At 35.7% G+C, this 27,363-nt stretch overlaps 4 protein-coding genes across 20 annotated transcripts; 2 read left to right on the top strand and 2 right to left on the bottom strand.

Annotated features, from left to right (window-relative positions):
- Positions 1-3: 3 nt before the first annotated feature.
- On the top strand, positions 4-6,987 carry LOC101246328 (alanine aminotransferase 2-like). 4 transcript variants are annotated; one of them, XM_010320151.4, is made up of 15 exons: positions 4-569; positions 702-752; positions 935-985; positions 1,096-1,170; positions 1,254-1,315; positions 2,605-2,683; positions 2,767-2,871; positions 2,969-3,079; positions 3,675-3,812; positions 3,988-4,062; positions 4,315-4,435; positions 4,602-4,756; positions 5,610-5,684; positions 5,988-6,191; positions 6,607-6,987. In XM_010320151.4, exons 1-15 carry the CDS (start codon positions 525-527, stop codon positions 6,670-6,672), a joined length of 1,413 nt encoding a protein of 470 aa, XP_010318453.1. In that variant the 5' UTR covers positions 4-524; the 3' UTR covers positions 6,673-6,987. The 4 variants fall into 4 exon arrangements, with proteins under 4 accessions (XP_010318453.1, XP_010318452.1, XP_069150919.1 ...); XM_010320150.4 differs by having other exon boundaries at positions 6,584-6,987; XM_069294818.1 differs by having other exon boundaries at positions 5-569; positions 1,105-1,170.
- A 1,418-nt stretch (positions 6,988-8,405) lies between these two features.
- LOC101246610 (uncharacterized) lies at positions 8,406-11,949 on the bottom strand. Of its 3 annotated transcripts, none has more exons than XM_004235481.5 (5): positions 11,558-11,949; positions 10,911-11,460; positions 10,033-10,528; positions 9,868-9,949; positions 8,406-9,018 (listed from the first exon to the last, which is right to left on the bottom strand). In XM_004235481.5, exons 1-5 carry the CDS (start codon positions 11,600-11,602, stop codon positions 8,791-8,793), a joined length of 1,401 nt encoding a protein of 466 aa, XP_004235529.1. In that variant the 5' UTR covers positions 11,603-11,949; the 3' UTR covers positions 8,406-8,790. The 3 variants fall into 3 exon arrangements, with proteins under 3 accessions (XP_004235529.1, XP_019068742.1, XP_025886030.1); XM_019213197.3 differs by having other exon boundaries at positions 11,765-11,943; XM_026030245.2 differs by having other exon boundaries at positions 11,772-11,943.
- A 3,339-nt stretch (positions 11,950-15,288) lies between these two features.
- On the top strand, positions 15,289-16,163 carry LOC101247199 (uncharacterized). Its single transcript, XM_004235483.5, has 3 exons — positions 15,289-15,676; positions 15,763-15,887; positions 15,959-16,163. The coding sequence occupies exons 1-3, from the start codon at positions 15,500-15,502 to the stop codon at positions 16,035-16,037; spliced, it is 381 nt and encodes a 126-aa protein (XP_004235531.1). The 5' UTR covers positions 15,289-15,499; the 3' UTR covers positions 16,038-16,163.
- Positions 16,164-16,281: 118 nt separating this feature from the next.
- Positions 16,282-26,928, bottom strand: LOC101246905 (1-phosphatidylinositol-3-phosphate 5-kinase FAB1B-like). Of its 12 annotated transcripts, XM_069295443.1 has the most exons (14): positions 26,739-26,901; positions 26,441-26,579; positions 26,233-26,332; positions 25,239-26,121; positions 23,671-24,396; positions 22,992-23,145; positions 22,563-22,907; positions 21,581-22,384; positions 21,147-21,481; positions 20,840-20,963; positions 20,593-20,760; positions 18,622-20,154; positions 17,951-18,217; positions 16,282-17,023 (listed from the first exon to the last, which is right to left on the bottom strand). In XM_069295443.1, exons 4-14 carry the CDS (start codon positions 25,814-25,816, stop codon positions 16,709-16,711), a joined length of 5,349 nt encoding a protein of 1,782 aa, XP_069151544.1. In that variant the 5' UTR covers positions 25,817-26,121; positions 26,233-26,332; positions 26,441-26,579; positions 26,739-26,901; the 3' UTR covers positions 16,282-16,708. The 12 variants fall into 12 exon arrangements, with proteins under 12 accessions (XP_069151544.1, XP_010318457.1, XP_069151543.1 ...); XM_010320155.4 differs by having other exon boundaries at positions 18,622-20,157; positions 26,441-26,928; XM_069295442.1 differs by having other exon boundaries at positions 26,441-26,928.
- Positions 26,929-27,363: the final 435 nt, after the last annotated feature.

Raw genomic sequence — 27,363 nt, 5'->3', positions numbered from 1 at the left:
CCCACTCTACTGTTTTTGTTGATGGTTCTTAATAGCAATATCAATTAAAAAGGGAATATGACATCAACTTAACGATAAATGTTTATACCTAGCTAAACAATTTACCTTTGGAATTGATAAATTAAAGTGAACATGACGATAGCGATTAATTATTAAAAAATATATATTAACCTTGAGAATAAGTGAAAATGTCAATCGTGTCACATATAAACTTTTAAGAGTGAAAATTCCATGTATCTCGTCAATAAAAAATTTCTATTAAAACTGAAATTCAAATAAAATTTTGTTCTGTCTCACCTCACCAATCTCGGTTGTTCCATATGGTTGACGAGTGGTGCATAGCTGTTGGTGTTGTAGACGTTTCAATTTTTGAGAGTAGAGGGAAACAAAGAGGTGTCAAAGCTAGAAATACTCTCATCAGCAATACCACCTGTTCGTCTCCAATTACTTGCGTGTTGCAGCACCGCACCGCACCGCACCTCTTCCCTTTTATTCTCCACTCTTCACCATGATCTCCTCCTTCTATGGCTTCCGATTATTCATCCACCCTCAACGACCTTAATCCAAAGGTATTTTTTTCTTCTTTTGACTTCCACTACCAGGTCCAATCACCTCATCTAACATTTGAAAAAATCAAATACTGTTTTTTGAATGAGTAGACAAACGGGAGCTAAGCTCAGGTAGTTTTTTATTTGTTTCAGGTTTTGAAATGCGCATATGCTATCCGCGGAGAAATTGTTACCCATGCTCAGGTAGCTCCCAAGCTCAATTTTACACTAGCAGCCCATGTCACTCTAATTTCAGTTTATTTTGGCTAAAAGTTGGTTTTCAGTTTTTCTGGGGAAAAATTTCCACAAACAAATGCTACCTTGTTTATTTTACAAATCCTAAAGAAAACATCTACGATGTATTGATGGTGTTCTTTGTGATGCAGATATTACAGCAAGACCTCTTTGAGAATCCAGGCTCTCATCCGTTTAATGAAGTACCAGTCGTTTCCATTATATTCTTAATACATATCTTAAGGAATTATTCTAACAAAGTTCAATTGGAGCTTTGTTAGTACGTCTAGTCATTTTAAGTAATATTCTCTAGTTCATGCAGATATTATACTGCAATATTGGGAATCCTCATTCCCTGGGTCAGAAGCCTATCACTTTCTTTAGGGAGGTGGGAATAATTTGTTTGATTCTAGATTATGTGTTCTTTTTTCAATCTCAATAAAATGATTTCTAAGGAACTTTCTTTATTAGGTCCTTGCATTATGTGATCATCCACTTCTTTTGGACAGAAGGGAAACAAAAGCTCTGTTCAGGTACGAAGTTTGTTTATCAATTGGTGCACCTTGTAGTTCAATGAAACAGATCATGTACCTACGATTTCATAGGTGTCTAATGTCTATCTGGAATTGACATGACTAGTTTCCATAAAACAAATGTTCCCCCGTGTATATCTCGAATGGTATGGTTAAATCTCCTGCGACTGGTGATGGAATCTTTTATCCTAATATCGTATATTGAGTAATTTGCAGGGGTAAGATTCAAAGTTAAAATGAATGTGTTCTTTATTTCAATGTTCAACTTATAAAATCAAGTGATTATTACTGTAATCATTGCAAGTGAGGAAAAGTTAACTACGAGGGTGAAAGTGAGCCGTCAACGTAGGATGATATGTTTATAGCCATTAGTTGAGAAAGGAAAAGGAAAATCTAGTTGGATAGTTTATAATTTTTGTCTTTTTTATGAAAGATTACATGTCTTGTAAGGTACTAATGCTGCATTCCTTCTTCACACAAATAGGAAGTTCTCCACCGGCCATTATTCATAGAATTCCGAGTGCACATGTTGAACGTGCAAGTCCTCCATGGGCTGATGGGAATCATCCCCAATATGATCACAAATCCCATGCTGTCAGATCAGATGTACTAGAGTAGTCTAGTTTTTCATGTCTAATATACATTATAATGTTCTAGAGTCTTTTAAAAAAATGAAAAATATGACTTTATGCTAGAAAACAAATAGGGTGTTAAAAGGTTGTGATGATAGGGAAGCTCTCTAAGTATATTGATTCTGAACCTTTTTAAGATGATTGACGTCTCTGTTTATTTTACCACCTATTCATATGGATTTTCTTTTACGGATTTTGAGCCTCAAAATTTTATCATATTTCTTGGTGGTTTGAAGTAAATGCAAGTGGCTATCACGTTTCTTGTTCTTTGAGATTATTGCAATGTATTTTTGTTATGTTAGATGTGATTCACTATTAAGTCATCAATCCATCCATTCCTCATTTTCATTGACTGGACTTTTCCGTCATTCATTTGAAATCAATGAAATGCAGTGTTGAAACTGCTGTATTCTGCAATTTGCTTCTTTATTGAGCTATCAATCAGTCCCTTGTTATTGACATAAAGCATAATTTCTGCTCACTAAAATTTAGTTATTTTACATTTTGTTTTTGAATTTGGAAAGTTTTAGTTGATGGTTTCTTTCTTTGAGTATTTTATCTAAATATTATTGTATCCTTTGGTGAATAATTCTCATAAAGTTCAGCATATTCTACAGGATTTTTTGGTCTAAGTGGCATTCTCTCTTTGTTTTGTAGTGCGGACTCTATAGAACGAGCTATCCAGATCCTTGATCAAATTCCTTGTAGAGCTACAGGTGCATACAGTCACAGTCAGGTGACTATATCTTGTGTTGTATTATCCTAGTTTTGTATACCCTTATAGTCATAAAACTTATTGTTGTGTTTTGCTAAATGTAGGGTATCAAAGGATTACGTGATAAAATTGCATCTGGTATTGAAGCTCGTGATGGTTTCCCTGCCGATCCAAATGATATTTTCTTGACTGATGGTGCAAGCCCAGCAGTAAATTCTATGGATCTCCAAGTTAACAGCTTTGACAGGAGTAATTGAATGAAACATCAAGATTTTAACAGTTTCTGTTCGTTCATCTTGTATTCAGGTTCACATGATGATGCAGTTGCTCATCGGGTCAGAGAATGATGGAATCCTCTGTCCCATCCCCCAGTATCCTCTTTATTCTGCTTCAATTACCCTCCATGGTGGCACTCATGTACGTGTTTTTGCTTCTATCTAAGTTTATTAATGTTATTTGAGTAGTTTGCTTTGAATTAATTTCTTTTATAAAAACTTAGTTTATTCTTCTTTCTTTTGGAAAATATTATTTTTTTTCCCTTGGATTATTGAGAAATTCCCCAAAAGAGTCTGGCATATATTGTGGCTAATGGGGCCATCCATCTAACCTCCGCTTAAATACCAGTCTCTCGTAAGAGATTGTTGCAAACAATTATTAAAGAAATATCTGACCTGATTAAATTTACTCTATTATTGAACAGATAAAATACAAATGTTTTGTGATTGTTGGCTTTTTGGTCTAATCTTCAAGATGTAAAGGAGGAATACTACATGCTAGATTTTATAGATACTTTACACGAATAGATTTTTGTACCATGGAATCCTCTCTTCTTTTTCCCTTTGGTATGACTTATGAGGGATTCCTAGACATTATATTGCCTTTGCACCTTTTCAGTGCCAGGCTATTTTGTTAATAATATACTCTGCTTACTTGCCTTTTCAAAAAGAAAAAAATAATTCGTTTCAGGTAATTCATGCAGAAGCCTCTAATTTATGATGTTATTTGGTGCTAGATTTCATATTATCTTGATGAAGAAACAGGTTGGGCACTTGAGATCTCAGAGCTTGAGAATCAGCTAAAAACTGCAAGATCCAGGGGTGTTAACGTTAAGGCTTTGGTTGTAATCAATCCAGGCAACCCAACTGGGCGGGTAATGGTTTATACGATTTTTGAAGCTCATAGTCATCTCCTTTTATTTTGTATGGACAACGTGATTTACTTCATTAAATGAGAGGATACAGTGATGGTAAATGTGGACCTCCCTTCCCTGCAAATTTTCAAGAATCTTTACATGTGGCATGATTAGTTCTCTATGTATGCATTAGGTTCTTGCTGAGGCCAACCAACGGGAAATTGTGGAATTCTGCAGGAAAGAAGGCCTTGTTCTTCTAGCTGATGAAGTGAGTTAATTCCTGTTTAAATGCTTCTTTGCTTGATTCCGACAAATTCTCTTGCTTCTTTGGAAATTTAAATAACAGTGATTCTGCAGGTTAACATTCCTTTTCATTTCTGAATGTTCTTTGATTAATTTTCAACATTGTAAGAAGAATAGTAGTCTGGTGCACTAAGCTCCCGCTATGCTTGGGGAGGGCTGGACACAATGGTCTATTGTAACATTGTAAGCACTCTCATATTTTGTGGAACCTGTGCAGGTGTATCAGGAAAATGTCTATGCACCTGACAAGCAGTTCCACTCATTTAAGAAAATATCCCGCTCTATGGGATTTGGAGAAAAGGACATCTCTTTAGTTTCTTTTCACTCTGCCTCAAAAGGTAGATACGAATGCATTCATCTCTCCCTCTCTGGTTGGTTGTCTTTCTCTTCTGTTTGTCTGGATGTTAGGAAGTTGTGGGGAAGAAGGGGGCAAGGCACGGTATTTCATTTTCAAAGACCTCTGAATTGATTATTGCTGTTGCTAACTTTTCTTACTGGTTTTAGGATACTATGGCGAGTGTGGAAAGCGAGGAGGTTACATGGAGTTCACTGGATTTAGTCCTGAGATAAGGGAACAAATATACAAACTGGCATCTGTTAATCTTTGTTCCAACATTTCTGGTCAGATTCTTGCAAGCCTCATCATGAGCCCTCCAAAGGTTGGTAGTGCCATGTTCCAAAAGGAGTAAAATGGATATTGAAGATTCATATAGTTGACCCCAACAAGTTTGGGTTTGAGGCGGAGTTGTTGAGGAGGAGTGGTATCTCCACCATCACTTCAATATTTGGGAATTAGCAGTTATTGCATTCCCAGAATGTTGCCTCAATGATTTTCTGGCTTATTTTGTCAAGTAGAATCTGAGTCATTCATATAGTAATAATTTTGGTATGAGGTTAATAACATGGCATGAGATGGATTGGTCATGTCCTATATCGACCTCCAGATGCATCAGTCCAGACTCCGGAGTTGTGAAACCATGATAATTGAATGTGTTAAAAGAGGATGAGATAGACCTAAAATCAACAGGTAACTGGTTTTTCCCTAGGCTTTCGAGGAGGAAGAAGAGTAAGAAAAGGGAAAGGATTATATGAGAGAAGGGCAAATTTTCATACTCAGAGAGAATGTTTCCTCCTTATCCTGGACAAGAATCCTCCCATAGCCCAAGTCCTCCGAGGGGAACTTTTGACCCCTTATCCTGGATAATAATCCTACATTGCCTAAAGTTCCCAAATGAGTATTGTGGATTCATCCTAAACCTGGTGATCTCATGGTCTAAACGTCGAATTAGGTTGATATTGCTTCAATTAGTTAAGATTGCTGGAACATTTTATCAAATTTTCTAGGTATCACACTTTTTTATGTGGTAAAATAAAATTCGATGTTACTACGACGACATGAATTCAGCTCTCTAATTGTGAACTGTAAACTTTGAAGCTTTGGTGTGAGGCCCCTTGTGTCCGTGTTACAGATGCCTGACTCCTATCAGCACTGCTCTGTTGATTTGTGTTCAGGTGGGCGATGAGTCATACGAATCATTTTCTGCTGAGAAAGATGCAATACTCTCATCATTGGCGAGGCGTGCAAAGGTCAGTAGAATTAACATATAAGACTGGGATTGACAAAATAAACTTCTGGTTTATTTTGCTGAAGTGGTTAAGTTGTTTTACAATCATGAGTCTTGAATTTGATAGTAGAAGTGCTCAAAATAGTAAGCAAAATGTCTAAAATTTTCTCCAGAAAAGTTGTCCCAGACTATTTTTTTGCTTAATTTTCATTTCTGCTTTCCGATAATGGTGTGTGAATTTTTTTTCATTGGAGTTCCATGTAAGCTTCCTTTTGGTGAATTTCCCATTGATGCAGTTTCTAAAAATCGACTACTTCGTCAACAGATACTAGAAGACGCATTCAATAGTTTGGAGGGAGTCACATGCTATAAAGCAGAAGGTGCATTGTATTCATTTCCACGTATTAACTTACCTGACAAAGCAATAAAAGCAGCAGAAGAAGCTAAAACTGCACCAGATGCCTTTTATGCTTGGCGTCTCCTTAATGCCACTGGAATTGTCGTTGTCTCAGGCTCTGGATTTGGCCAGGTGATTGTTATGTTTTTGCCCACTTGCTTCCTCATTCCACTTATTTATTGTTACTGATAGTCAAGGCATACTCTGCCAACTGTCATCGCTCATTTTAGAAAACGTAGATGTTTTTCACCGGGACTATTGAACATTAACAGAGAGAACTTAATTAGCATATCCCCAACACTTTGAATCTCTCTACCTCAGAGGAATTTAACTAATTGGAAAAAGATATTTGCGGTGGGCAAATAAAAAAAATTCAAGAATGCAGTACAACATAGTACCTTCTAACTAATGAGAGGGTGGTGATTTTTGGTGCAAAAGCAGCACATCAGAATTAGGGGACTCTTATGTTTCTTTAGAATTGTTGGATTAGACTAAATTTGTATTTACTTGTTGCTTCTATGAAGCGTCCTGGAACTTGGCATTTTAGGTGCACAATATTACCGCAAGAAGAGAAGATACCAGCTATTGTATCTCGTTTTACACAATTCCATAAGCAGTTCATGGATGAATTTCGCGGCTGAAGAATTGGGCGTTCTTTATTAAGAATTTTGAATAAGAACATCTGGTAAGCTTTGTTTTATTTTTCATCTTCACTAAAACAAATCATACGAAAAGTGGTACCTTTTAATCTTATTTGTATTTGACCTGGTATCTATTTTTCTCCTTCTAGATGATCAAAGTGATGTAAGTTTGTAATTATTCTCTGGTTTGCTTAAATAAGAAATTCCTCCTTGGCTCCTTGCATATGTAAATTCTAGACGTTAATATATATATGAATTCCTTGGAGAATTATATTATTCAAAATAAACTTATCAACACCTTTGAATTGACATCCATTTTTAGTTTAAATATAAGAACCTAATTTGCTTTAGTAGATGTTTTCAAAACGAGATAGTCACTTAAATTGGTAATTAATAGGAGTAATACGTCAACTTTAAATAAAACTCGATAATCATTTTCAGTTTAGATAATATTATTATGAAATGTCTATAAAGGCGTGCTAAGAGCTCACTTTCAAAAAGAACTTTAAAAGATACTGTAAGTACAATTTATGTGTGTGCCAGAAGAAATAAAGGTAAATTACCTTTTATGTGTAGCGTAAAGGTAGTGTTTTTTATGTTTGTCTTATTATTAGGCTAAGATTCACGTAGCAATGGCTAGTCTTTGATTTTGAAAAAAAAAAGGGATTATTTGGAGGCTCGAATTATTTTCCTACCCTAGAGGTTAGTGTCCGCTAGTACAGCTTTAAAGAAGGCGATTCAAAAATGAAATTAAATCAAACTAGTATTAAATATCCTAATTTGTTTGTTTGATTTGACTGATGGGTAAGAAAGTTAAAAAAAAAAAAAAAGTAGTAAATTTTATAGTTTAAATTAAAATATCTTTAAACGGATAAAAAAGTTAAAACTAAATTTATAAGAAAAAGAAAGACACTCTTTTTAAAAATGGATTAAAAGAATCGAGAGGAGAGAGTAAGATTGACTTGCAGGTAAGAAAAATTGGGGTTTTATCTAGTGAATAAAGAAAATCTGTAATGATAGTGTCGTGTATCCGCAGAAATCTATCAAAGTATACTTGTTTTGGGGCCTCTCTCTCTTTCCTCAATGTAGAGCTTGTCAGATGGACCTCATATGGATGTGTTTTGTCTTCATGTCTAAATTGGAAACCATGCAGACCAAGAATCCCAAAAAGCCTTTGTCACAGCTAAGGCCTTTTCCTATCAACACACATTAAAATATTTTAAAATCTTTATGTAAACATTTTTTTAAAAAAATTTAGTGGTGTCATGCTATGCATTGGTGCAATGAAGTTGTAATAAGAGAAATTAACAATCTAAAACCCAAGTAGCCCTTCTTTTCAACTACTGCTTAAATTAATAATTGAAGGCAAGGTACAATTATTGCACCAATTTTAGCAGCTTATCATGAGAAGCTATGCCCAGGTAGCAGTTGAACGTGGTCCCAGGACATTTAAGATCAAATCAAACTTATGATTACAATAGAAGTTAAAAATCTAAATTAACAACAAGCACAACTGACGAACAAACAGCATCTTGTATTTCTTTTTCCAGCTAAGACATAGACTCTACTAGTTTGAACAGTCTGATTACTGGAGGCCTTAATTCTACTACCTCGGAAAACTGTGGTCCTATTCAAGACAAAGGATTGCACCCTCAACTTTGATCAATAGATGCACTGGTAATCCAGATTAAAATGTGGAGAACAATTCTAAACACAAGATGGATTCAAATTTGTAAAAGATACTGGTCAAAAACACGGAGTATCACTTCTTGCGAGTTTGTGTTTGTGTTTGTTACATGAGATATCACCAAGCACACCTCAGAGCCTACTAAACCAGCTTCTCAATTTGTGAACATTCCATTTTGTAAAAGAAGTTGCTGGGATTCTCACAGTGAGGCCACATTATAGGATATATAGTAACAAATTTTTCATCTTAGTGCCAGAGCTGATAATGTCATCGTTTCACACAATCAATTAGAGTCGCCTACTAGAATGATGTGTTGGCCCGTAAAAGTGTTGCATTAAGATTTTTTTCTTAGTAGTAACGAATACAGAATGAATCTCACTGAACATTGGTGCTCGATTCCGAATTAAATAAGATGGTTTCGGCATGGCAAACACCCGCAGGAAGATTGGGCAGATAAATGTGAGTTTTGCCTTGTCAACATCATCTTCCGTGATTGATCAGCCACTTTTTCTATTTGGTCCTTGTGTTGTAGTTGAGCTGTAGTTCTCCATTCTTCAGCTTTTCTGTGAACTATCGCCATTCTTTTCATTAACTTCTCTTCCAGATTTGATTTCATCTTCTGGATTTTCACCTGAAACAGAAGCAAATGCTATCCCCATAAGAGTATTGTAGTCGTAGGAGTCCTCTAATCCTTGAGCCGGTGGTCTAATGGAATTAGTCTCTCTACCTGTTTGAGGTAGGTAAGGACGCAAGGTCTAAGTACACTCCTCACTTTGTGGGACCATACTGAGTGTGGAGTTGTTGTATAAACATAACTTATGTTTCTAGTGTCTGATGGCACAAGTTAAAAAGTTGAATCAGGCCATTTATAATATTCTTAGGAACAAAAAGGAGGAGGGGACGCACTAATTTCAAAGGAATTTTACTACTGCATGCAGCTGTTTCACATGGGTTTGGAACTTCCAGAAAGAATTTGTCATGCATGTAAATATAATAATGCATTAATGTTGACTAATTTGCTATCATCGCATGTGAGAGGATAAAAACTATAAGCAGTACATAGGGGGAAGAGGAGGAAACATGTTGGACCACAATGGAAGAGTACTGAGTGGCTCTATGTAGAGATCAATACTATATACAAGACTCATAAATTGTCAAACATTGCCCAGCTACTCTTTGGAGACTGTTTTTAGTTTATATTCTTTTGACACCTATCATGAAAACAAGCGCAATCAAGGAAAAGGATCGACAGACTTGCCTATACATACTACTTTAGGCAAATCTCAGATCAAAAAGGGAGAAAAGTGAAGTTTTACATAAGACCAGAGCATACGCTTACAAATTTGCGAGGCTTGTTAGGCCAAAACAGACAGTAGCGTAATATGGATTTTTATGGCCTGTAGACAATTCTTTAGGATATGAAAGGTAATGAAAACAGCTCTACTGCCCAAAAGTTAGAAGAAAGGATAAAACAAAATACCTCAAGTTTTTTGGACTGAGCTTCTGCTTTTGCATTTTGGAGGTTTACCCAAGCCTGAATTTTTGCTTCTTCTCTTTGGTACCTACAACTCAAAATAAATGTTAAAACTAAATAAGCTCCAAGTACACATGAAAATACAAAAGACCCAGTGCAAAAGCCACTGACCTGAGACAGCATTTGTTCTTCTCTTCTTCTTCCCACGAACGTGTTTTGGACTCCGAGACGCTTTTTCTACACTCATTATTTATCTCAAAATGTCTCAAACTCTTCGATACATCCTCCTCTTCTTCTTCTCTCGAACTCCAATTGGTTGTAACAGAATCGAATTGTGTCCCAAACTGCAATTTTGCTAGATGGCACTCCTCAAATTGCATGATATCAACTGTGCTATCAGAACCTGAACTTGGTAAGGGCAATGGTCCAGATCTGTCTGCGGGGTTATTGTGTCGAGCAGGCGATGGGCTCTTGAATGGAGTATGGCATCTAGAAGTAGTAGAGCTGCCAATTGGGGTCATTTCTGTCCCAATATCTCTGTGTTTAATCTCATGAATTGCCTCTTTCATCGATTTTCCTGCTGCATTTCCAAACAAAAATCCTTCTTTTGTAGGTTCTAAGCACCTAAATTTGGGATAAATAGACTCCACTTCATCTGTGAACTTATCTGCAGTTACAATAAAACTGGTGTTCCTTCAACATCCACCATAACATTCATAAAATTGTTCCCTTGTATCAGTTTTAAATTTTACCAAAATTAGAGCTACAACTTAAAAAGATATAATGCATATTTATGTGGAGCATGCAAGGGCAGATATAGATATATCCTAACAAAACCAAGTCTATACCCGAGACCTTTTGTCCAACTGCACTGGTAACACTTTTAAGTCCCAGCAAAGATATGTATGTGAAAATATTTCAACAAATACAGAACCCAAAATCTCACATGTACAATGAGGTCATTGAAGATTGAAACTATCATCAAATTAAAATCTTGAACTGTAATTGATAAGCTAAAGGTAAAAGCAAACTCCTCTTATTTATTTTACCTTTTAGAAAAACATCAGTTGCAGCAGAAACAGTGTTGGCAGCTCCAGCAGAAATATGGTGATGGTGTAAAGGTAAAAGCACCTGAAAATCTGAAGCTACTTTAGATACCTTTTCATCTGTAACTCTGTTTTTTTCTGCAAAGACATTTTCAGTTTCTTTAAGCTTGAACCCATTGCACTGCTTTAACAAATTTGAGGATTCTAATGCTGGCTTTAAGCCATTATTATTATGATGAGAAGCAGGGGAATCTTGAATAGAACTTCCATTAACAAGCCACTTCTCTGCATCATCCCACTTCGAAGGGAAATTTTTTCTTGAAAAATTCCCAACACTGAAGCTGAAAATGGGTCGACCCGGTGTTGATGGAGCATCCATATTCCTCCTTGTCACTGAACTTACTCCTTCTTTCCTTAAAAACCCTGCTGCTCCATTGCTTGCTGTTGGCAACGACTTCACAAACTCAGATGTCTCCTTTAGATTAAGTTTGCAAAGCGGGTCAGGGAAACTATCCAAGAATGGGTTCCCATTTTTCCCTTCTAGTGCTGCTTCCTGTCAATAACAAACTCAAGAATCATTAGCTAAAAAAGAAACCCCATTTACATAAATATCATTCAAGAAACATAAAAGAACAATCTTGAACATTCACCCCTTGAGATGGAGGTTCACAGTAGTTAGCCCTTGCAAGATCCATATATAAATACAGTAAGATTTTTGGAATTATTTTTACATGTTAAAGAAAAGTTTTGTTTAGGTGAAGTAGAGAAGTGTGTTAAACATATGCCAATGCAAAAGGAAGCAGGAACAGTTGAATATTAGGTAAGCATTAGAAGAACATGCATTGAAGGACAAAGACCATATACAAATATGATGAGTTTCAGGCCTTGTGTTGAAGAGCTGAAGGGAAAATGAAATAACAGTCCTTGCTGGTTAGGAACTGGATAGTGAGGACAAGGAAGTAAACAAACAAAAAACTTGTACTTATAAAAAACTCATGGAGGTGTGTGATGCCTTGGGAGACGATAAAAGTTCGTCAAACTTGTATAATGGCTGTATTAGTTATATATGAATTAATTGATCTGTTTTAATTTTATATGTAATAGTTATGTGAATTTTTAAATCACAAACCAAACAAGTTTGTATAATGGCTGTATTAGTTATATATGAATTAATTGATCTGTTTTAATTTTATATGTAATAGTTATGTGAATTTTTAAATCACAAACCAAACACAATATATATGAACAATTTATCTACTAATCAACTATCAATTATAATATATTTATACGATATATATACGGTATTTAATTTTTACGTAAACAATTTCCTAGCAACCTATTAATAATATAATAATAATGTAGCAAGTTAGTCCGTATGTCTCAACTGCTGGAACACACTTTTTATTGTTAGCATGTTAAAAATAATGACCTTTATTTTATCAAAAATAATTTAATTATTAACTTTTTGTTTTACTCTATATATGTATATGATTGTTTTTTACAGCAATTTTTATTTTAATAAAATAATCTTGAATACTGAGTACACTACGTAAACTGCATCAGTTTTACCAAATTACCTATTATTAGTTTTCATCATAATTTTTTTTGCATATCAATACTAAGAACTTGCATCCAAAATTTTGAAGTTGTCAAACTTTTTTATTTATATATATATGAACTACATAAGTAATCTTTACACCCGTCATACTACTAAAAAAACATCAAGAACAACTGCAGATTACAAGGATATTTTCTAGTTCCAATATGTAATAACGTGAGGAAAATGAGAAACTTCTTTTAAGGTTATTGATAATGTTAACTAAACTGTGTTGTATAGGGTGGGCTCATGCACCTAAGACTGAATAATTAAAGATAATAGTAGTAAAGTGCTTTGTTAGCGTAGTGCAAAGCAAAACTTATCAGACGTTAATGTTCACATAATTAATCCACGTCAGAGACTGTTACTACTATTAAGGTACTGTTTTAGTAAACCAAAAAATTGAAAAGAATGTCGGGGCCCTTCCTTGGGCTTTTGTCACTACCTACTACTTTATTCCCTATTTAGCATGAGCTTGCTCTTCTATTTCTACGTTTCGACTTGTACCAACAAAATATTAATGTGTTTTGTCGAGGGGATGAATTGAATCAAATTTGAATGGGTGAAAATGAAATGAATTGAGATAATAAATATGCGGATGTTAAATAGTTTGAATGTTATTTGACGGAATAAGGTTTTATATCCATCAATTTGGATTATATATTAACTTAACTTTTAAATAAATTGAGTTAAAACAAATTTAAGTAAATTGAGTAATAAATGGACAGGTTGATCAACTATTGCTTCCATAGGCTTATTTGTCACTCTTATGGTTGTTTAGTTTTGAGGATAATTTATGTTGAAATTAATTATGTTAAGATAAAATTATTTTGATATAATTTCTTATTGTCCGATTGATTTGTTGTATTAAATAACATACAATTACATAATCTCTATGAAGTTGTCTGTTTATAAAAAATATCAAAACACTTTATTTAGTAGAAAAAAGGTTCCATGGACCTTGATTTTTTTCATTTATAAATTCCATTGTTACGGAGTGTTACTACTTACTAGTACATATTACTTTTACTAATCTGATTGTTAAGCTTGAAATATTTATAGGTCCAACACATTTCGTCTTTCAACTAAAAATACTTTTGAGGTAACGTAAAAGATTGTATGGGCTTTTGATGGTATGAGAAGCCACAAAAGATTAACAATATGCTTATAATAAATTAAATAAATTATAGTAGTGGGTTAATTCATACTGAAATTTTCATTTGACTTCCTTTATTTGTTAGAAAATAAATGATAAATAAGGAATTAATAATTTGATGGTCATTAAACTATCAATTATTTTGATAGAGACTCACTCAATTTTCATTTTCAACTCAAAAGTCACTCAATTATGATTTCTTTACACAGAAAGTCACTCAAATTATTTAATTATTTTTTCATTAAAATTTAGTGACATGAAATTCTAATTATTAACCAAAATTCTAAGAATCAAATATATATATATATATATATATATATATATATATATATATATATATATATATATATATATATATTCATTTAAATCATTTAATGACCCGCCCATTTAATTCAACCCGATAAAAATATAATATTAAACATTTTATTTTATCATTAATTTCCTAAATCATTTTCCATTGAACATTTTATTTTACCATGAATTCGCTAAAAGAATGTGGAAGGACAAGGGAGAATGATTTAGAGAATTAATGGTAAAATAAAATGTTCAATATTATATTTTTAGCGGATCATCAAATTATATATATATATATATATATATATATTTGATTCTTAAATTTTTTGTTAATACTTAAAATTTCAAGTCACTAAATTTTAATGAAAAAATAATTAAATAGGTTGAGTTATTTTATATGCAAAGAAGTTATAGTTGAGTGACTTTTGAGTTTGAAAAAGAAAGTTGAGTGACTTTCTGTGCAAAGAAATCACAGTAGAGTGATTTTTGAATTGAAAATGAAAATTGAATAACTTTTTATCAAAACAATTGATAGTTGAGCGATTATCAAAGTTATTAACTCGATAAATAAGTATTAAGTGTGGGAGTATCAACTTTGAAATAACAACTATGAACGGAAAGAAAAAAACATATTAGTTAGATACTCAACCGAAATTAGTCATTCAAGACAACAAAGTTGTAATCTCTTATAGTGTTACTTTTATTAATCAATAAAATTCATTCAATCCTATTAATTTGAATTCGAGACTATAGTCTCACTAACAGATAAAACGCTAAGTCTCCTCACGGACCCAGTTTTTTCAAGTACTCTGACTTTGCTCCATTGTTGTTAACAAAGATCTTTATGTTATAGTTATAGAAAAAAGTTATAAATAAACTTCTTTCTCAATTTCAATATTGTCTTTTTTGTTCTCCTCACTCTTCAACACAACCTCATATTTACTCATCCCTCGTAATATTTATTTAATTATACATAAAGTCTTTTAAAAAAATATCTTTTAACATAAAAAACCTCTAAAAATATTTTCTAAACGGAATTCATTTTCTTTTGTACCGAACAATCCCTCTAATCTTTTTAATTTCTTGTTTTAGTTTTAATGAAAGTTGAGACAAACAAACGTTATCACACTGAGGGGATGAGAGACCCACCAACAAACAAATCAATCAATCAATTGGGTAAATAAAAAATTTAAATCAACCGTCCAAATGACTTTGTAAGCCCTTATATATATATATATACATACCAACACAATACATTAGTTTGAAGATAATGCTGATAGGTCCCACTTCCTCCCTTTAAACCTATAATAATTAGATAATGCATCGTGACAATTGACAAACACCCAATATTAGTTTTCCATAATATTAATATCATTTCTCTTTAGCTTACAAACAAAAAATAAAGGATTAACATCAAATCATTCGAATACTTTAATTATTTCGGTTAAATTTATTTACTTATTAAATACAACTGTATAGAACAAACAGCATTTCATTTCATTTATAATTTTATCTTCTCTTCCATTATTTTTCCCCATACTAAATATGGCTGTGAGACACTCTTCTTTTGGTGCTGCTCCTCTAATTTGGAAATCATGTTCCAACAAAAGGGAAAAGCATGCACAAAGAGTAGTGTTGGTGTACTCATGTGCAAGTGATCAATATATTTCAATCAAACCAACTGCTCTTCAGATCAGATCAACTTCAACCTCAAAACTTAAGGTGGTTTTTTTCTTCTTCATCTTATAAATTGTAGTTAAGTGTGGTGAATTGTAGCACTACAATTGTTTACTGATATCTGTTGATAGATATTTGAAGATGAGTCAACAGGGATAGTTTGTTATAGAGATGAGAATGGAGAGATCACTTGTGAAGGATATGATGAAGGCCCTCGTTACTGCCAACAACTCACCAGATTTTGTTCTAATTCAAGGTAACATAACAATGATTTAATAATCGTGTGATGAACAAGTAACTTATTATCATTATTATGTCTATATGCAGAGGAGATGAAGAAATCATAGAGCTCCTACAAAGATGCTGGTGGCATCATGTAACTGATTCTGCTCAGGACTTCAGTTAGGATCACTGCTCACAAATAACACAATAAAACAGAAGCCACCATATTTATTTGTTTCAGTAGTGTGTATGCTCAAAATGTAAAATACTACTCCATCAATTATTAAGTATATGTAGTGAATTTTCCCAATGTTTTCCACAAGTTACTGCAACTGGATTGGGTCAGTCAAAAATTAAAAATTTACAAGCTTTAAGTACTATAACATAGATAGATTACTACTTGAACCATTTGGACCACAAGTCCACACTCTGAAAACTTAATTCCATTAGCTCTGTGAACATGGATGGAGATCAACCCAACGGGACGAAATCCAAAGATACAATATTACAATTACAAAAAATAAAACACCTGTTCCAAAATCATGCATTCTATAAAATTGGCATTGATCCTTTGGAACTCATATGTACTTGAATTCTACCCAACAAAAGGAAGGAAAAATAAATTAATGAAACAAAAGAAATGTACAACATTATATCCACGGAGGGACACCTGAATTCTAAGCAGCAGAGACTTTCAACGAAATACAAGCCTCACGGTTTTCTGACAAGAAATCAAGTGAGAACGCAACTGGAACTGCGTTCCAAAAGAATGGGAATCGAAAATACGAGAGATGTATAAACCCACTTGTGTGCTCAATATACTGACAAACAGCATTAACAAAATCACGCGGCAGATCATCCACCTTGCATGTTCTCGTCGCATAAATTAGTCAGCGATTTACTGGGAACAACAGATGTTGGTGACCACTGATCAGGGACCATCAGGAAATAGGTCGTCATGGCCTTTCGGAACCTCTTTTTGTACTGTTTAGGTGAGATTATAGTCGGCGACGCATTTTTGGGTCCACCAAGGATCCCAGAGGCCTTGACCCAAGTCTCCAAGTGCTTATCCCACGTATACTGTCTCATGAAGTCAATAATCCCAACAACAAGCTCATTCTTCTCTTCATCAACCCCAACCAACAGTGAGTAATCCATCACATCAACTGCCTGCAAGGATAATTTACTCAGTTAGTCAAGAACCTCACTAACCTTGACCACAGAAGGAATTTGTTAGAAAGTGAGTATACACTTGTATGCTGATTATGAGAAAATGTAACACATATACAACAGCATAATGGTCTTCAGTTAGATGTCAAAAAGTTACTCTTCTTGAGAAAAGCAAAGTAAAATAGGAAAGGAACAAATTTTCTTGTATGTCGGTATTTGAAATGGAAGGATACTTGACACTTCCATCCAGGATCCGCATCTTTCCGATAGACTGATTTGCTATGGAGGATATTGTTTCTAGTAAAAAATATTTGACCACCCCTTTCCTACTAGCAAGCACACAAGAACAGTGGACATTTAAGTATTCTAGCTCTTTCCTTCCATTCTTGGCACCCAAAACTGTTGTTTAGGTAGGACGAAGATGAAGGGCTTTGGGAAAGGCAAGCATCTGAATCCTTAACTGGAGAAGAAGTGAAGGTTAAAGTGACCATCCCTAATTTAATCTTTTTGCAAAAAGGAAGAATTTGTAGGAGGGATTGAACCCAAATCTCCTCTCTATTCGTATCATAATCTAATCAATTTTACTTATTTTAGTTTTGGATGTGGAATTGTGGGAAGGGAATGATAAGGTCCGTGGAGTCTCAAACACACCCTAGATTCTGCTGGACCGTCATCAATTGCTCAACTCCTTATGACTAACAAAGGTGTTTTCTCCCTCCCTCTTCCACACGCAATCCTAGTACCAAACACAAACTAACTTGTTCTGAATAGATATGAGAAATCTTACGGGTTGAAAATGCTTCAATCTACAGCAATCTCAACTTACCAAGCTTTGATGGACCATCAAAGACGAGAAATACATGATCCAACCACAATAGGTGCAAGTAGTCGACATTAAATTCATTAAATGTAAGCACAAAAACTTACAGCAAGAAAAGCAGTATCATTCCATACAGCTCGCTCCAAAAGTCTTTTTGCTTTGTTTCCAACAAAAATAGGTGAAGTTGGCATTGATTCAATCAAGTTCTGATCCAGCAAGACTTTGTTGCTTCCACTGGAATCAGGATTGTAACGAGACCTTGCAGAACCTTTCAGATCATAAAGCCTTGCCAGTTTCCTCCCAAAGAGAAGGTTCTCCATAACTAACACATCCATTTTAGATTCCTTACCTCCTTTAAGCTGCTTTGATGACACCTTCACAGAAACCATTAGAAATAAAAACTCTATACGAACTGATAATAATATAACTATACAATATGTTTGTGCTATGAGCCTATGACTAGCCAGAATACACAGAAAGGAAATAATGAACTGATTATATCGGTAACTACTTCCAAATACTGCAGCAAGAAATATGCATCCCATGCTTTGTGGTTCATTCACCTAGAAGATCATGCCATAAGAAGGTAAATACTAATATCACAACCCATTAATCAAGAATCCATCATATCAATCATGTTTCCCCAGAGCATAACTAATATCTGCCTCATATTCACAGCAATCAGATCACTCTGTGTGCTGCGAGTCTAGTCACAGAGAGCTTTGTAATTCTAAATCAGCAATTTGAGAAGCTGAAGTAGTCAACTTATCACAAATACCTGATAGATCCCCAGAATTTTTGCCAAACAAGTTGGACTCCCCGTGATTATTGATTCAGAAAGATATTTGAAATATTCAGGAGCGAATTTCATAAAGGACTCCAGCTCTGTCTTTGTCACTTGCTTGATAATGAATCGATCATCCAAGGTTTTAGCAAAGAAAACGTTGCTCTTGCCTCCTTGGGCCCCCCACTTCTTACAGCGGCTAAGAGATCTTATGAAATCCATCTCTGAAGGACAACATATCCGCCTCAAGGCTTCAAAGCGCTTTGCATAATAACAAGTCACTGAGTATTTCACTTTCCCCAGAGATCCATCATCTCCAAAAGAAACTCTGGCATGCAATGTCTTTGTGTATGAGAGTGGATCCAAATCAAAAGAGCTGCGAGAAATGGGCAAGGACAAGAGACTCTCATCCATGGATCCAAGACTTCTGTAGGATTCTAAAAACATTTCATCAACTGATTGAGGGGAGTGCAGATTACTGGAATCCAGTGAGTGGAACGAAAAGTTAGAGTCCAAAGAAGCATCCTTAGATTTCTCGAGCTCACCGGATAGTTGAGCATGATAATCATGAGACGCTAGAGCATAAGATATAATACTCGTGGGCTCATCATCATACACTGGTATAACAGTATCATTAACCCCAACAGGTAGGAGCAATCTTGCTCCACTTTGGGCATCTGACTCCCGAAATGATGAAATGTATACTGGATTATATCCCCCAAGTGGATCCAGTTTCTGAGCACTTGGTAAAAAGTTTTTGTTCAGCGTCCTGTAGAAGCTAATAAAAGAAACACCTAACCAGCTCCCAGCGTCTTCCATGTTTTCGGAGCCTTTAGAGGCTAAAAGAGAGGGAGTTTGAGACAGCATAGTCGCATGGTCTTCAGTATACACTTTTTCAGCCATTCCAGTTGTAAGTGTATTCACCAGATGTGGTTCAGAAGATTTACAGGTATCACCCTTTATCACTACAACACCGGAAGTTGTTTCACCAGTCCAAGCTGCCTCGAGAGTATCTGACAAACTCTCCATGTTTGGGAACTGCCCAGCGGATAGTGCTCTTCGCCGCTGTAATATGGATTCTTCGGGATGTGATCCGCAGAAACTTTTTGTTGCAACAGGAAGACCAGGTGGTTTTTCGATTGCACAATCAGCATCAAAATCAACTGCAGATTCTTGATGAACAGCATCCACGTGACTGTTTTGGCCAACACTTCTTCCTTCATCCCCATTTTCACCAGCCTTTAAAATTGCGGGAACAGATTCAGAGCTATTAGGACAGTTGCTGGGATCAGCACAATTATCCAGGTCAGTGGACTTATCATCACAAACCAACGGTTTCTCAGGTTCCAAAGAGGTGACATCTCCACTAAACCAATGACTCTTGTCATCCATACTGGCTGCATATACTAGACGGTGGTCCCAAACATAAGATTGAAAAAGGAGCTGTCTTCTCAATCGATTGATCTCCAAAATATCAACAGACTGCCCCTTTTTAACTTCCTCCATCAGAATTCTCTGGAGAGATTCCTGCTAATATCAGTACCGAATTAGAAATATCCTATTAGATCAGGACAGACAAGTTAAGCTCAACAATGCAAATCGTTAACAATGAAAACAACCAATACAAAATCTAATGCATCAGACAGTATCGGTAGACAGATTGCAACACAGACAACAGAGAAGATAATTTCACCACAGTTTGTATACCACAAGCATGACAAGGTTATAAACCCGCAATCAAACTGACATAGGGAAATAGACCTATTTGTCAGAGAGCTAACTGGTCACTCAAGAAAAAACAAGTGGAGCACTTAAGTGTAATTACCAGTGGTCAATATCCTACAAGCACATAGAAGTAGTGCTAGGGAGAGAGTAGTTAATAATGTCTACATGACCATGTAGGTTAAACAATGGTCAATTAATGATCACTGAACCCTCTCACAAGTCCAATCCGTTGACTCATACCTCAAATTCTTGTTTCTCCTTCTGCAACATCCCTTCCAAATCAGAAATCTGACGTCTTGCTTCAGGTACATTAATGCTGCTGTTAAGTTGTCTCCCAGATCTCTTCTCTACCAAAAGCCGAATTGCATTAAGGACCTCAGCGAACAAAAGTTCAGCTCGGAAAATGACCTGCTTATATTAAAACAGCAAATCAGTAAAGGGGGATATCAGATGCCAGCAACTCAAAATCCAATCACATTCTTTTTACCTCATTCACTTCATGTTCTATCCATTCCTGATTCTCATAGTTGAAATCCAGTTTTGAGGGAGGAAGGTATACTGAGTGAACATCAATGGATGCATAGCGAAAGCAAGCAACCATCTTTCCGAAGCTGCAAAAGTTACAAAATGAGTATTGCAAAATACTCAACGTTTCAATATTTTCCAGCAAGATATATTATCATCATCGCTTAGTCTTTTTGACCATTAACTATAGAATCATGCCAACGTATTAAATATTGTGTGTGACCAATAAGGAGAAAGCATTTCATACTACCAAGAGAGTAAGATCATACCCGTAAAATCGAAGACAATCTCTATGTAATGAATGACCACAGTTTGCCACCCTACTTGCAGCTGCGTGGTTTGAAAAGCTAAGTTCTAGAAACTTCCCTAAGGACAAGCCCCAAGCAGCATCAGACATTACTACTCTCCGAGTTGCTGGAGGAAAGCCCTTATTATCGCGTGGACATTTAAGGCATCTGCGCCACATCCATATTTTTCCTTCCTTTTCACCTGGCAAAAGAACTTCCAGCAGCTTCTTAACAGAAATAGTTAGAGTACCCTGTCGGTGTGTATAACACTGAACATGAGCTTCTGAAGGCATCTCACATGAATGACACCTGTAACTCTGAGACACAAATTGAAGGAAAAAAAAGTGAAGATCCTTTCAGTCACCTTGAGCATATTGGAAATGTTTCGAGCATAAAGAAAGGGAGGGAGAGATTACTTGATCAAACAATTGGTCTCGTAGAAAACGACCCAATGGCTTATCTACGTTGCCATAGTATTTAATCCGAAAGAGACGAGACTTATCACAGACAGTTCCCTTCCAAACACATCGAGACGACAAGGAAACCAAAATGCTTTGATTGTCGGATGGAGATGGAGAGAACTCTTTCTTCAAAGAAGTCAAATCATCAGGGGCGTCTTCCCCACCTTGGTTCACATCCATAGTATTGCAATCATTTTGAACACTCTGTGACAACATGTCTTGATCAACCTCCTGTGAAGGACCAAAACTAGTAGAAAGGAACTTGTTTCCATGGGCATCTTGGACATCGTTGGCTACTGATGCTTTTACCTCAGAGCACTTCATCATATCCATGATACCTATCTCAGATTCATGATCAAGAGAGGGCTTACAGAAGGAAGAGAAGTTGTCTTTAGTAGCACACAATCCAGGAGACTCTAACACACCCATTTTCTGAGCACAATTGCTGACAGCCTTGACCAGGCCAGTTGGCGGAGCACTCATTGACCTTTGTGGCTCACTGCCAGATAGCGGCCCTAGAGTTCTTTCATCGGCAGGAATCATAAAACCAGGTATAGTTGAGATGGATCTGTCGATTGTTAATGGCTTATCTGGAAGTGCCACAGTTATCGGAGAATCCAAAGGAAGTTCAGGAAGAGAAGCTCCTTCATCAGCAAGAAAGGATGTTTCTAAAGCCAAATGATAAGCAGCGAAAATAGAATATTGAACCACGCGCTTCACTTTCTTCAATTCATCTCTATTTGCACCACGGAGTAATATCTGAGATAACCCATGCAAAGAGAGCCAATTAAATATTTCAATATCCAAGGAATACTTCGAAGATTTTTGTTAAAAGAACTTGGTCTTTTTCAAAAGTAGGTTTCAGATAACTATTTAGATCATATCTAATCAATAGATAATCTACATCTTATTCTTCTTGTAATTATAATAAACTTACGGTGCATCCCAGTGGCTTTGGACAGCCTTCAAAGTACATCAGTGTTTTCACAAGCTTCTTTCCAATCTCTCCAGCTGTATCATGTTCTTCCAAAAACTTCTGAACATGAAACATGTCACAGTATCCCATCTTTTGAGATGAGAGATGATCTACTGAATGAACTATTTGACCACCAGTGCAGCGAGCTATACGCTCCAAGACTGGTTTTTTGATGTTTAAGACAAGTGATATATCTTTTTCCAAGAGGTACTCCTGTGCATAGCGAGAAACAGATTTTTCCACCAGAAGAACATCCGGATTGTGTGCATCAATTCTGGCAACAGCCATCTTCAGATGATCCATTTCCTGAATAGCAAAAAATATTTTTAAGCACAAGAGCACTACATTATCAGTTAAAAGTCTTTGAAGAAAAGGTAAAATAATCAAAACCTGCTGCAACAATGTAGCGAAACTTGATAAGTGGTTAGAGACGCGCTGGTACTCGAGAGCACCTTCAAGGATTACTATGCGGGCTTTCTCAACTTTTGATGTCATTCGCCGATGAGCTACATTTTTCTTGCAGACAACTCCTTTCACCACAGCACTATTTAATGGAACGAGTTCAAATAAGAGAAGATATGACAAAATGTACACAATAACAAAAGGAGCTGAAGAAGTGCAGATAAAAACACAGGAAGAAGAAGCAAGAACAGAATCACAAGAAATAAAAGCTGCCCAATTATGCCACACCCTATTTATAGCTAGCCCAATAAGACAAGTTAATCTAGGGAAAAGCAACCCCGACTCTAAACACCTCTTTACTCATCGAAATGCTACAACTTCACCAAATATTACTCGAGGGCAAAGAATTGAAAGTTTTAAGGGAGGAACACAAGCTATCTCACCAGACACAAATGACTCACATGCAAAGAGGGAGGGAGGGAGGGGGGAGACAGACAGACAGTGAGACATTGTGCATGCAGATACATGAACCACAATAACGCTCCAATTCTCCAATTTCAGAAGTTGTCTAGCTACTAATCCTAACTCCATGAAATATGAGAAGCAACATTCGAACAAAGAGCTGAGCAATATAGTGCACCAAAATGAAAAGCTTTATTTTGTTCACCTGTCACTACGATGTCCAGATGCAATACACTTCACCTTTACATATCCCCCAGGGTCCATTCCCCCACCTTTGCTAGTGTCTGGTTTCAAAAGTGTTGCAGCTTCCCACGATAGGGATGTAACTATCTCCAACCAACTCTCTTTGTCTTCTTCCTCACCAATGACAAGTTTTTCAACCTGCATAAGCTGAGACACTAAAGCCCTGAAGTGGCCATCAACAACATTCTTGACTACGTTCTTTTGCTCTTCATTTGACCTGTCCCTACCTCTATACTCACCACTTCCAAAACTGCTTGACGCATGTAAATATCCCCATTCTCCTGCAGCATCTCCATCATCATCATCATCATCAAACAGCATTCCATCCCGTTCATCTTCTTCGTCTTCTGGTTCAGGTGGGAGCCACAGAATTCCACTGTTTTCAAAATCCACAGGTTCCAGATTAGCATCTTGCGCAGCATATAGGGATGATGAAGCTTCACATTCATCACCAATATCCTGTTTTACAATCTGCTGCACTTCTTCAGAAGCTTGGGTTTCAAAATTATTCTGCGAGGACAAGCTGCTCACACTTTTTTCATCAGTAGCTTCCCCATTAGGATGAACTTTATTTGATCCATAGTCCTTACCATTGTCATCGTAACTAAAGTATCCATTAGTCTGAGAATAATGTTTTCCTTGGGAATCTAACTGGTAAACACCATACTCATCATCTTCATCATAACTCCTGATTCCAGAAAATAACAAGAAACAGTTAACTGAAGTGAATACATGTCGAACACAAGTAGCAAGAAGGGCAGTCAAATAGAGCAAACCTATCTTTAAAAATTAAAACAATCTCAAATAGGAATGGGAAGTTGAAAGTGAGTTTACCAAAGTTACGAGGAAAAAACATTATTCTCAATAAAATCCGGAGCTAGATTTCCTATTTTCATCTCTGGACTCATGAGCTCATTGAGGAACGAAAGAAATAACTATGGAAAGGAAAACAGATTATTTCTCCTTTCTCTATTCAGCTTATTATCTATTAGGGTCAAAGGAGATTGGTCACGTACTATCGCTGGTTGATTTTCTTGCAAGTTGCTGGTAAGAATAACATCAGGTTTCCTCTGATTAGTCACTGCTTGGACATAGCTGGTCTTAGGAAAACCAAGTCTTGCATGACAACATATGTGCCACCATAAAGGCCTTGACCAGGCAGCAAATATTAGCAGGGCCTTTATAATATTGCTTCTGATATTCATTGTTAAAGAAATTCCAGCCAAACCACATGATATTTCTAATTTTCTTTTTCAATAGTACTTGAAAAGGGAAAATGTTTGAAACATGGGTTTAACTAATGCCACTTTTGGCATACAGAGAAATTGTAGAATCAAATCTGATAGAGAGGGCAAAGCCTGAGGGTGATCACAAATAACTCAAGTAAGGCCAGTCTACCTCATTCACTATTTAATTTTAAATATGCCTAAACCATTACAAGTATCTACCTATTAACATTTGAGAACAAAGAAATGACAGATGTTGCAACTTCCCAAGGTGAAAAATCAGTAAAGATGTGAAGAAAAGTACCTAGTTGTGCAAAATGAAAATTGGTTTGTCAATGGATCCCTGATCCCTATATCAGCAGGATCAGTGCTCCCTTTTGCTGTAGCAACATTATTTTGTCTGACCAAAGAAGATTCCATTACTGCTGACTTGCATGAACTAAGTACAGGAGACTGTGGCACTAAAGTAATGGAACTGCTACTACTGTCACCAGTTCCACTAGATTTTACGCTGATAAAACTAGCCGCAGAAAGGAAAGTATTGGAATCCAAGTTAGAAACCTGAATAGCATGATTAAAGCCTTGCTTCCATTGCTTGTAACAATAATGACAGACCCTGACTTTTTCACACTCCTCTTGTAGTAACCTTGGTTCGCGAGGTGGTACAGGAATAGAGTTAGATGTGCACTTGGCACAGAAAACACGTCCACAGAGTCGACAATGATGCCTCCGGTTAAACAATGTGAACAAAGAATCACACTCATAACATACCCTACAGCTCTCGTCGGGCATCCAGAAATCCCTCGACACGTCAGCAGAAGAATCCCGCTGAGGGATCCACGATTTCAGCAACCCTAAAAGATCAAGGGATTTCCTATCCATCAACAAATGAGACCTTCTGTGCCTCTCATTGCTATAATCTCAATCAGTTACGACCCTCATATCCAATTCCTTATACCAAAATTTCCCTAAAGAAAATGTCTCTGATCCAAACAACAGTATAAAACCCTTAACAAGTTGACCACAGAACAGAAAAAAACTTAATGCCTCAATAACAGGCTGCAACTCCAAATACTTCCGCAGATCGGAATTCTCGGAACGAAGACACAAATCACCAGTTCACACGTTGATCAATTCAACAGAAGTCCTAAGCCTAAAAATGAGTATGCACCCAGAAAAATAGACAACTGAAATCGAAAACAATCAAAATAAGGAATTTATCCCAACTAAACAAGTAAGATTTCAGATAAGCAAACCTTTTTTTATAGAGCGCAGACACAAGAAGAAGAAGACGCTACCCTCGATAAAAATAAAAATAAAAACCCAACTGTCGTCAAATCACTCCGACGCGGAATCCATAAAAGCCGCAATGAATTAAAAACCCCATCTTTGTCACTTCTGAAATTGAATCATGAATAAAAATCGATAGTTAATTCTTCGCCAACAAAAATACATCTCAATAAATATCGCTAAGTTAAGTAGATAATAGAGCCGCCATGAGTTCACCTTTTCACGGCAATCAGCAGAAACAGATGAGCAGATGAAGACAAAAACTTTGAGTTTTACTGCGCTATGGTTTATGCAATTCGAGGATTGTGTGTGACGCCGCACAAAACTATTTTATCCAATCATAACAAAAACAACACTGTAATATATTTACGCCAGTCAAATCATCTTTTTTATTTCTTTGTCATTTTTCTTACACTTTTTGTCTAGACTTTGAGTCTTTTTTTCTTACCGAAAAAGAGAGAAAATATAGTAATTTGTCTGGAAAAAAAAAAAAAAAGAGGAGGTCAAACTTAACTGGAGAATCTTCTTCATCCTTTTTAATCTCTCCGCACAATTTCCAAGTCAACTAAAATTTAAGTTTTTTCTATCGTGAAGTATGATCACGATTTGCGATTTACGCGTAGTGAATTGGTGGACAAAAAATTTACAACTGTAGCTCTCTCCATGTTTAATATTTTAGTGATTCATTCTTTCAGGAGAGTAGTAACTCTTTTTTTGTAAAAGTAAAATGGAAAGTGACTTGGTTATGCCAGCATAGTTGCAGAATGTGATGCAAAACAAATCAAACTTGACTTTATTTTATGACTAGGATATCAATTATGATTATCACGTTAAAGTGATTTTTACTCGTCTTGACATTTTCAATTAGGAGCAATATCAATTTCAAACTCGAAGAATTTACTAAATTAGTCTCTTAGTTTCAAAGTTTGATTTGACATCATAATTAATAAAATTAATAAATTAAATTAAAATATATTATTTGAATTTTATTTTTTTAAATATATCACGTAAAAAATTAAAAATAAAATATTAAAAAAAAAGTAATTCTTCTTTAAATAAAAATTTTAAAAAAATAATTCATTCGTTTTTCAAATCGAAAAGGAAAGAATATTTGATTAATGGTTTAACTCATTTGATTC

This window comes from Solanum lycopersicum, chromosome 3 (assembly GCF_036512215.1).
Source record: "Solanum lycopersicum chromosome 3, SLM_r2.1".
In the NCBI taxonomy this organism is placed as follows: domain Eukaryota; kingdom Viridiplantae; phylum Streptophyta; class Magnoliopsida; order Solanales; family Solanaceae; genus Solanum; species Solanum lycopersicum.
The sequence above is the reverse complement of the archived record's forward strand: the minus strand, read 5'-3'. Positions and strand labels throughout refer to the sequence as shown.

Excerpts from the sequence above, each read along its gene's own strand:
- LOC101246328 (XM_010320150.4), top strand. The coding sequence starts at position 525 with ATGGCTTCCGATTATTCATCCACCCTCAACGACCTTAATCCAAAG. Across the intron at positions 570-701 it reads TCAACGACCTTAATCCAAAG|GTTTTGAAATGCGCATATGC; the intron begins GTATTTTTTTCT and ends TATTTGTTTCAG. Across the intron at positions 3,080-3,674 it reads CCCTCCATGGTGGCACTCAT|ATTTCATATTATCTTGATGA; the intron begins GTACGTGTTTTT and ends ATTTGGTGCTAG.
- LOC101246610 (XM_004235481.5), bottom strand. The coding sequence starts at position 11,602 with ATGGATCTTGCAAGGGCTAACTACTGTGAACCTCCATCTCAAGGG. Across the intron at positions 9,950-10,032 it reads AAGAACAAATGCTGTCTCAG|GTACCAAAGAGAAGAAGCAA; the intron begins GTCAGTGGCTTT and ends TTTGAGTTGTAG. Across the intron at positions 9,019-9,867 it reads CTCAGTCCAAAAAACTTGAG|GTGAAAATCCAGAAGATGAA; the intron begins GTATTTTGTTTT and ends CTTCTGTTTCAG.
- LOC101247199 (XM_004235483.5), top strand. The coding sequence starts at position 15,500 with ATGGCTGTGAGACACTCTTCTTTTGGTGCTGCTCCTCTAATTTGGAAA. Across the intron at positions 15,677-15,762 it reads CTTCAACCTCAAAACTTAAG|ATATTTGAAGATGAGTCAAC; the intron begins GTGGTTTTTTTC and ends ATCTGTTGATAG. Across the intron at positions 15,888-15,958 it reads AGATTTTGTTCTAATTCAAG|AGGAGATGAAGAAATCATAG; the intron begins GTAACATAACAA and ends GTCTATATGCAG.
- LOC101246905 (XM_010320155.4), bottom strand. The coding sequence starts at position 25,816 with ATGGATAGGAAATCCCTTGATCTTTTAGGGTTGCTGAAATCGTGGATC. Across the intron at positions 23,146-23,670 it reads TCTGGACATCGTAGTGACAG|TGCTGTGGTGAAAGGAGTTG; the intron begins GTGAACAAAATA and ends TCCATTAAATAG. Across the intron at positions 22,908-22,991 it reads TCGCTACATTGTTGCAGCAG|GAAATGGATCATCTGAAGAT; the intron begins GTTTTGATTATT and ends TTTGCTATTCAG.